The sequence below is a fragment of the Pistacia vera genome, unplaced genomic scaffold (assembly GCF_008641045.1).
Source record: "Pistacia vera cultivar Batoury unplaced genomic scaffold, PisVer_v2 Contig234, whole genome shotgun sequence".
Lineage (NCBI taxonomy): Eukaryota > Viridiplantae > Streptophyta > Magnoliopsida > Sapindales > Anacardiaceae > Pistacia > Pistacia vera.
This window is the reverse complement of record NW_022196040.1, coordinates 115,079-124,311: the sequence shown is the minus strand read 5'-3', so window position 1 is coordinate 124,311 and position 9,233 is coordinate 115,079. Positions and strand designations below refer to the sequence as shown.

The 9,233-nt window shown below is 35.8% G+C and overlaps 2 protein-coding genes across 2 annotated transcripts; both read left to right on the top strand.

Moving 5' to 3' along the window:
- Nucleotides 1-2,202: 2,202 nt before the first annotated feature.
- Nucleotides 2,203-4,495, top strand: LOC116131583 (RNA-binding protein 1-like). Its single transcript, XM_031417240.1, has 2 exons — nt 2,203-2,589; nt 3,047-4,495. Exons 1-2 carry the CDS (start codon nt 2,368-2,370, stop codon nt 3,896-3,898), a joined length of 1,074 nt encoding a protein of 357 aa, XP_031273100.1. The 5' UTR covers nt 2,203-2,367; the 3' UTR covers nt 3,899-4,495.
- Nucleotides 4,496-5,837: 1,342 nt separating this feature from the next.
- On the top strand, nt 5,838-9,233 carry LOC116131563. Its single transcript, XM_031417214.1, has 5 exons — nt 5,838-6,260; nt 6,347-6,474; nt 6,590-6,702; nt 8,154-8,339; nt 8,904-9,233. Exons 1-5 carry the CDS (start codon nt 5,926-5,928, stop codon nt 8,931-8,933), a joined length of 792 nt encoding a protein of 263 aa, XP_031273074.1. The 5' UTR covers nt 5,838-5,925; the 3' UTR covers nt 8,934-9,233.

The following is a 9,233-nucleotide window of genomic DNA, read 5'->3' as shown; positions in this document are numbered from 1 at the left end:
TTGCGATCCCACACTATCACCATTCTTTTTTTTCGATCATCACTCACAAAAACTCCTCCAATCCTACTCTCGCCAACCCTACCAATCGCCACTAATCGAGCGATTAGGGTCTACACAACCATCTCTCCCAACCACCAAAATTCAATATTTTACCACCAAAAGACTCATCAATCTCTCATCTTCAAAAATCCAATAGTCTGGACTGAGTTTGCTCTATGTTCATCACCTTGGTGAGTAAAAATGTATTTTGAAGGCCTGTAGGTGAGAAAATGCCACAAAACCATTATTTGGTTGGGAAAAAGTCATTAACTCTTTGATAAGTGTAAAAGAAGGTTTCTTATAAACATTTTGAAGAACAAAATTGCATTGCATGTTATGTACCACGAAAGCATCATGTGAAGGTCACACCCCCTCACTCTTCATGTGTGCATAAGGTAATTTGCTTTACTTTGAATAAATATTGTTAATCTAATTAATAAATGCAACTTGACATATTCAAACTTAATCGCCAAATATTCCTAGATCGTTCAAAGTTAGTGGAGTGGACTGACTATATACCTATATCAACTAGCTAGTAAGGAATATAGTTGATCTCTTAAAAGGGTAATTGGTTTGCCAAAGTGAGATGTAGTCGCAAAAGCATATATTATAAAACCCTTTTAATATATTATTCGCTAGTCTAACCTTGAATTGAAGCTGGAGCAAGCGAATCATGAAACTTAGATTTAACTACATTAGTTTAATTTATTGGTTTTTGGACTTCATCATGGCATCCATCAGCAATAGCAAAGGCCCAAAACCCCAGGAAAACATAATGCTTTTATGAAGGTAGAGAACAATATAAAATAAAATAAACATCTTTTGAGTATTATATTTGATGTTTTGGCAACAAGAAGATGACAAAGATAAGTAATGCAAGTGAGATTGATAAACCCCAAAAGGGTTTAATTCTATAACACCTAGAGATGCTTCTTACATCATCGTTTTCTATAGTTTATTACAATGCTTTGAAGGGTGCCCTGTGTTCTTATTGGCTGTAGCAGCTCCCATAACAGTCTTTTGTTAAACACAGCTTAGCCAATGTTAATTAGGGGTATTGTTGTCACTTAATAGTACAAAAATAAAGCTAAGTGGCCCCAAAATCAAATCCTAATAGTTGGGTTATTACCACATGATTCTACGTGAATAATAGTAATAGATTAATGTTTAAGGCCCAACAAAATGACTTGCCAAAAGCTTATGTCACATGCAAAGAATCAAAATATGGAAAAAGATTGATTAGATAAATGATTAATGTGGATTCTAATGTTCACATATCCTTTGAAAATTAATGATAATATAAGGCGCAATTATCGAATATTCGCACGCATAAGACCGGTTGATTATACTAATGGATTGCCTTCTTGAGCTGCAACCCCAGCATGTGAGGAAATCTCGGGATTGAGTCCCTCTGCACAAGCTTGGCACAAGTTTTTTTTTTTTTTTTTTCCTCTCTCTCCTTCCCTGATCCGATCTTACCTACCCGCAGGCCACAACAATTTCCGTAACTAGAAACTCTTCTTCAGATTGCTCCTCTTCCAACCCATTTCATATTCTATCATTTTTGTACCTGAATATGCATGCCTCGGACAGTTCCAATGTCTCAACATTTTGGTCAATGCAAAAAATGGCTCAAGAAGATCAAAATCATTTTAGTTTACATTGAACAAAACAATAACAGGAGATCTTGTCTTGCCTTTAATCTTGCCAGCATGAATAGGGATTATATTTAGCAATTTGCTTGATTATAAAATAAAAAATAATCCTACAAGCTACGAGTAGAGAGATTATTCGAGTTGTTTGCGTACATTTCATATAAGGATTAGGCAGTTTTGAAATCTTTAAGGAATTTTGAAGATTATTGATAAAGTAACTAGCCTGATTTCAATATTACTTGAGCTTCTTCAGTTTATCAATGCGGTATTAGTTGCAGTTCTCATGATCAGGTAAAGGCCCAAAGGTTTAACCACTACTGGGTCAGGAACAAAGTCCAATCACCTTAAGAATAGAAGTGGGGCTGGACCTTGTTATGAATGAAGTCCAAGCCCAACTCTTGAAAATCTAAAAGGCGTTTTACGGAAGTACCGATACTTGCGAACTGGGCCGGTTCCGTGTTGTGTTTAAATCCCAAGTACCAAAACCTGATGTAAGCAAAACTGAGAAACTAGTGTTCCAGTTCCGTAAATTTCACGCTTTGTGTTTACTTTGACAGAAGCGTACGATCAAGGGTTTCTCTTTCCCTGAAATTTTAGGGTTTTTAATGCAGTAATTATTTCTAGGGTTTTGTTTTCTTTTTCTAGTTGGTGCAATTAGGGCTTTTCTTGTACAATGGACTCTGATCTGGCGAAGCTATTCGTTGGAGGAATTTCTCGTGAGACCAATGAAGAGACTCTAAGATGTCACTTCAGCAAGTACGGTACGGTTCTGGGTTCAGTGATAGCTAGGGAACGAATCACCAAAAACCCTAGAGGGTTTGGCTTTGTTTGGTTCTGTGACACTTCTGCAGCTGACGAAGCACTCAAAGATGGTCACGTTATCCTGGGAAGAACGGTGAGTCTAGCCTCTTCAATTATTTTATTTGCTCCTATGCTTTAAGGAACTATGTATAATTTTTCGTTAGTTCTGTTTGTTTGTTGAGAAAGGTGACGGAAAGGAAGAAAAGGAGAATCTTGAATTTATTCTCTACTTTATAATAGCTAGAAAGCTTTAATTAAATGACGTAATTAATTTTTATTTCTGCGTTGCTAAAGAAGCCATATGGTAGACTTTCTTAAACAGAAGTTATTTTTTCTTAACAAAAAAAAAAGGGGTAGCTGCAGTAGGGTGGCCATTTTTAATTTGGTGCCCAATGGAAATATTCAGGATTTACAGGTTCTTTTTTCTTGTACCTTTTACAGAGACCAAACAGAGCTTAGAATATATATTTTGTTTGATTCTGTCATTTCGTTTCTTGGGTAGATGTGAAAAGAATATATATTTTGTTTGATTTTGTCATTTCGTTTCTTAGGTAGATGTGAAAAGAGCAATACCCAGAAGTGAACAACACCAAGACCAACAAAAGCAGCAACATTACCCAAATGAACAACAGAATAGTCTCTCAATTAAGAATACTAGTAATGGTGAGATTGATAATCATATTAGGACAAAAAAGATTTTTGTAGGTGGTTTATCAGCTAATCTAACTGAGGAGGAGTTCAAGAATTACTTTGAGAGGTTTGGTAGGATTATAGATGTAGTAGTTATGCATGACAACATGACAAACCGGCCTAGGGGATTTGGTTTCGTCACCTATGATTCAGAGGAATCTGTTGAGAACGTGATGCAGAAGACTTTTCATGAGTTGAATGGCAGGCTTGTTGAAGTTAAGAGGGCTGTGCCGAAAGAGGAAATAAATGGTAGTACAGGTAGCTCTAATGCAAGATTTGGCATCGGAAAAGGGTCTCCTTACCGAAGTTTTCGTTCTGGCAATTGCCCTCCATATTCTCCGGGATATGGAGTTCCCCCTTATGCTCCGCTTCCTGGGCATGGTGGTGTTGGAGGATTTCCTGGAGGAGGCATATTGGGGGGTGGGTACCCTATGGTTGTATATGGCAAGTATGGTTATGGGGTTCCCCCAATTGCCCCTAGGAGCCCCTGGTATGGCCCTGCGATGATTAGATCTGGGGCATGCCCTGTTCCTTATGGCAATGCTTCCATTTTTCCTGCTTACCTGAATGGCAGAGTTGGTGTGATGGGAATGACAGCTGGTGGTTACAATGGAACTGTTGGTGCTGGAGTGGACGGGAAATTAAGTCAGGTTCTGGGTGGCAGTGAACATTTGCTAGCTAATGCAGCACCATCTCATATTGAAGGGGTGTAATTAGATGTCGAGTGTACGGATTTTAAAGGAAGTAATGATGGTGCTTCTAGTGAACAGAATCAGAAAGGTGTGGATGGGCGATTTAAACCTGTGCCTGTAGGTTTTTCTAGATGACCAGGCTTATTTTTCGGGTGAGCATTGAAGGGTAGTAAATTCTTTCACTGATTGGGTAGGCCATTTAACTTTCATTGTTATTATGTTATTGTCTTTTTAGATGTTCTTTACGTGTGCTATAAGCATGCCGCTTCCTATGTGTCATCCCTAGTGTTCAATAATTTGTCAGTACAGGATTCTGTCTTCTGTAATATAATTGCATATTGCTTTAAATTCTCTCTTCCTTTCTTGCCCTTTCTATTATTTCATATTAATGTTAATGTAATGAGGAATATTATTAGTGCTAGAGCACTTGATTCTCAGTACTCTATAGACTTGCTATTTTTGTTGTTTGTGAGCATTCTTTTATTGTTAACTTATCAGTATGAGAATAGAGGTTCTCAGTCAGATATATAGATTGGCTTTAAATGAGATTTCATTATAATTGTTGTAAATTTTAGAAACAAAGAGTTTGATTAATTCGTAATTATGAGAATTTGATGAATTGAGGTGTGTGATATGATTGCACAGAGAAGAAAGTGATTGTTGGGGAGAGATATTTTTATCCTTTTGATGGGCAAATGGGTGGTAATTTTGCTTGTGTGCATCAACAATTCAACATGGACAAGGGTCTGCAAGTCTTTGACAAGCATGTTTATTTACTTTATACGAACACAACTGAGCTATTGATGCACTATGGAGTTGGTTCAAATGGAATGTTTCCAGTTTCCCCAAGAGATCAAATGACTTCTGGCATCACTGCACTTGTGACAGCATTGGATTTTAATGAGGCAGGTCTAGTCATGTGATGTTATTTGATGTTTTTAAACAATGCCTCAATGGTAATAGATGTGCTTTTGTAACGACTGTTGACTGTATTATGTTAAAAAAGTCATCTGGATCTTGTATATAATAAAATATTGAATTTAATAAATACAGCTTCTCAAAAAATTTGTAAATATGACTTGCTGGATCAGGATCCTCCCTTAAATCTTATTTTTCCTAAGCTTTAGAATATCCTAAAGCTCTTACCAATTAAGAAATTATAACTTAAAAACATTCCTTCCCAAATAATATTTTTAATTTTTATATTCGACTCTGTTCAAATTCAGTAACCTAAAATTCCAGAATGAAAGGCAGAGTTCCTAAGCATCTTGTAATCTCGAATAAAAATTCTGCACGCTCTGGCATCATACAAGAACATGGCTAACCTGGTTTTGGTTTTGGTCTTTCTAATGAAATAGCATGGGTTTAGGTGTAGGACTTTTAACGGCAACACGTATGGTGTATGTACGGTTTAATCATTTCCGATGCCATTTGGGAGGTGGTTTCGTAAATGTTTGGGAAGAAGGCCTCTTCTAATGATGATCCAGCTTCCTAAGGTAAGAGTAGAGTCACATATTCTTTGGAAATTAAGAAGTGAAAAACAGTATATTTTGATTGCTAATTTTTTAATTGACATGTGTTTTAAGATGTTCAATAGTTTAATAAAAATAAAGATTACGAGAAGGATATTTTGGATTTTTTATTTTAACTTTTAAGCACAAGCAAAGGAAGGATTGTAAACAATTTGCCTTGAAGTTGTAATTTCTGATTTATTTTTCTAATTAGTCACCACCTTGCTTGGCATTCACAAGTCTTGTTTATTATTTTTTAAAATGATAATGGTGGATCACACATTTTCAGCAAATTATAATCACTTTTCTTTTGGTTCAGTCGAATTTATTAACTGGACAAACACTCGTTTTTTGCACATATGGACGGTCCAGGTCTAGGTCCAGCCCATCATAAGTTCATAAAAGACATTTTATTTTTATTTATTTATTTACTTTTCCAATTCTTATGGTCTACAAGCCACGAGTTGATAGAGTTTGTAAAGAGAAACGCAGCAGCCGGACTGGTGCTCTAAACTGAACACAAACAAACAGATAGATATGATGCTGCTTAGCCAACCTCCTCTATCAACCCGAAAATGCTCTATCAATCTTAAACTAACAAACCCCAATTCACCTCCTTTCTCTAAATCAAAATCCAAATTCATCATTGGAACTGGAACTAGAAGAAACGCTTCTAATTCTAGACCTCTCAATCTCACCCTGGCAAAAGCCGACGGAACTGTTGATTCTAATGCCGCCGCCAAACAACCTACTTCCACTTCTCCTCCTTTTAACAATCAAGATACAGTTTTTGTCACTCAAGAGGATATTCCTTTGGAAGGCGTTATCCAGTTCGATAAACCCGATTTCTCTTCTCGTATAAATAAATGGGGGTTATAATCTTTCACCTTTTTTACGGCTATTCACGTTCTTGATTGTTGAAGAATAAATGAAATTTAATCTTGTTATGGTATTGCAGTCGTGTGGCTCTGCTTGCTGGTGGGGATGTGTTGGCTTTATTTCTCTTTTCTGCAGTTGGAAGATTTAATCACGGGTTCTCAGTTTTTGACGTTGAAACACTGCGTACAGCTGACCCTTTTATTGCTGGTAAGTTTGTTATCTTCATTCTGCCTTAAGTTATAGCAGGAACATTAACATACATTTATTTATGTACATTTTAATGGGTTATTTTGTAAATAAATGTGAATGTCTGTATTGATAGGCTGGTTTCTGAGTGCCTACTTTCTTGGGGGGTTTTCGGAGGACGGTCGTGGAATGAATGGTCAATCTAAGGCTGTTTTAGCTGCTGCTAAGTCCTGGGCTTTGGGGATTCCAGTAAGTTTGTATTTTATAAACTTTTTGGATATTTTGTGTTTGTCATTTTGAGTGCTGGTATTGAATTTAATCTTATCAAGTGCTTTTTGTTTTTGAAAAGAAGCCATTCCTACAAATATTAATAATAGTATAATAATTTGGATTCTTTGGCGGAATCACAATATGCTCCTCCTCATTTTATATTCTGTTAAATATGAAGTTCCACATTTTGTTTCATATAGGATTCCATGTTAAAACTTATCATCTTAAATGGTGTAATTGCTAAAGGAGCGGTTGAGCAGCCATCTACACTGTATGAAAACTTGTTCATGTATTGTATTAACTTCTGAGGATTTTTTGTTTCATTGGTAATCTGACATAATCATAACACATAGTCTAGACTCATGTTAGTGCATTGTTTGAGCTACATACAAATGGAAAGGAAAAGGGAATTCTAGGAAGTTGCCTCTTCAGTTGAAAGGGAATGAAGATTTTAATCTGCCAGGCGAATTGCAAACGGTCCACACTGTGGAGTTTTGTTTCAATTGTGAAAGTTGTTGGTTGGATATAATATTATTCAGTGGTTGAAGCATTGCTTAGGGGAAAATTATGAGGTTATCATCCAGATTGAAATGAACTTCAGTGGAGTGTTTTCTCTCGCATCTTGAGAGAGGATCGATTAATATAAGAAAAGTAGATCGAACATTTAATCATCTCACAATCTTCCTTAGAGAAGAAAAGTTGACAATGCATCTAGTTGTTTAAGGTAATGTACAATATGGCAAATCATCACAGAGCATTGGCTCTTTTAATCTGTTTCATCCTTCATTTGAGTTTGGATGATACCTGAGATCTTGAGATGCTGTTCACTAGAATCTTCCACCTGGAAGTGTGTAATTAAAGGGTGTTAATCTTTATTATAGATACACCCTTAGATTTAAATTATTAGTTTCAGTCTTAAACACGTGGTATCCTTTCTATTAACGCTTCCTGCACTTTTTCCATTAACCGTTTACAAGAGTGATATCAGACTGTTAGAAATCATATGGGTTTGAAGTTTTAAAATTTATATCTTGTCTTAGTATTGTGTGTTTTTGTGAATTCTTCTTTTCCTTTAGACTATCAATACATGCAGCCTTTCATTGTCTTAAAACTTTCCTATTGATAGTCTTCAAGTTGCACATGGTAAATACTATCTCAAACAAGCTTTTGTTTCATTTTTCAATTATGAGTGCACCTTACCTATCAGGAGATTTCAGTTCAGATTTGATCCATTCTTGTCTCATGACTCATAATGTCAGAAATGTTCAAACAAAAGTTTAGTTCTATAGAGTGGAAATGCTGTTTCACTGATCAGCAAATAATAGATCATGGGATTTTTTAAAGTTACATTTTTCTCTTACATCTGTGTTTGAAACATCATGAGGAGAACATACTTGATGAAATTCCATTCTTTCCTCCTCTCTTGGCAGTTGGGATTAATTATAAGGTCAGTAACATCAGGCCATATTCCACCATATGCCTTCATCTTAGTGACAATGGGGAGTACTGCTGCTCTACTTATTGGATGGAGAGCACTGTTGTTCAGCTTTCTTCCCAATGATAACAGCAAGAAAAATGATGTGTATCGTCGTGGCAACCCATTTGAATTATTTGAGGTATGAAACTTTCCCGGCTTAATTGCCCAATATATTTAAAAACTGTAGTTGTTAGCTTGCATAACAAAACATACAAGTTTGCTGCTTCCTCATTGTGATTATACTTTATCTTCATCAGTATAGTTGCTTGTGGAGTTCTAACTAGCCTGCAAATTATCTGTATCTAGAATGCAGGTTGCTGCTTTGGTTTTGATTTTAAAATGTATTTTCTTGTTGAACAGTGTCAGCAATCTCAATTAATTTGCAAGATTCACACTTTGCATTTCTCCTATTGACTACTTAATGGTTCACTGGACCAAATCTTTCTCCTTGGGAGGAAAAAAGAAGAATAAACATTTTTTGTGCAAACTTTTTTTTATTTTTTTTCGACACTGAAAGCTTAGGACCACTTCAATTTCGTATCAATTGTTTCCTTTCCTTAATTTTGACGTAGGTGCCATATTTATGTGTCAAACTTCTGAATTATTCGTTGTTTTTACTGATGGCTTGGTGCTGGCTTTACCCTTTTTCAGATACACTTAGATGATGATTTCTAACAGCTTAAAATTTCTTTTTTTGTTGCAGTTGCTGACATCATTGGTAAGAAGGTGGTAACAATAATAGCTTTTTCATGTGTGCTTGTACCATATGCATGGGTTATTTCATCGCACTATATTAATTTTCTTAGTTGCTTGTGCATATGTTTTGTACTTATGAGCTATAAATTGTAAACAGGTAAGAAAAAATATTGGGTAGATGCTAATCATATGTGAATTTTGATACTTTAATTTCAATACTGTAGCACTTGTTTGAACTCTTCTGTGTATATTTTCTTCCTTTGACATTTAGCTTGTGTATAGCGGAAAACTATGTAAAGCAGTGGTAACTTATCCGAAAACTGCTCTTTTTGGTCAG

What these genes read in the sequence shown, in the direction of transcription:
- LOC116131563 (XM_031417214.1), top strand. Translation starts at nt 5,926, where the DNA reads ATGATGCTGCTTAGCCAACCTCCTCTATCAACCCGAAAATGCTCTATC. An exon ending in CCTGGGCTTTGGGGATTCCA is followed by an intron (nt 6,703 to 8,153) that starts GTAAGTTTGTAT and finishes CTCTCTTGGCAG; the next exon opens with TTGGGATTAATTATAAGGTC. An exon ending in ACCCATTTGAATTATTTGAG is followed by an intron (nt 8,340 to 8,903) that starts GTATGAAACTTT and finishes TTTTTGTTGCAG; the next exon opens with TTGCTGACATCATTGGTAAG.
- LOC116131583 (XM_031417240.1), top strand. Translation starts at nt 2,368, where the DNA reads ATGGACTCTGATCTGGCGAAGCTATTCGTTGGAGGAATTTCTCGTGAG. An exon ending in ACGTTATCCTGGGAAGAACG is followed by an intron (nt 2,590 to 3,046) that starts GTGAGTCTAGCC and finishes TTCGTTTCTTAG; the next exon opens with GTAGATGTGAAAAGAGCAAT.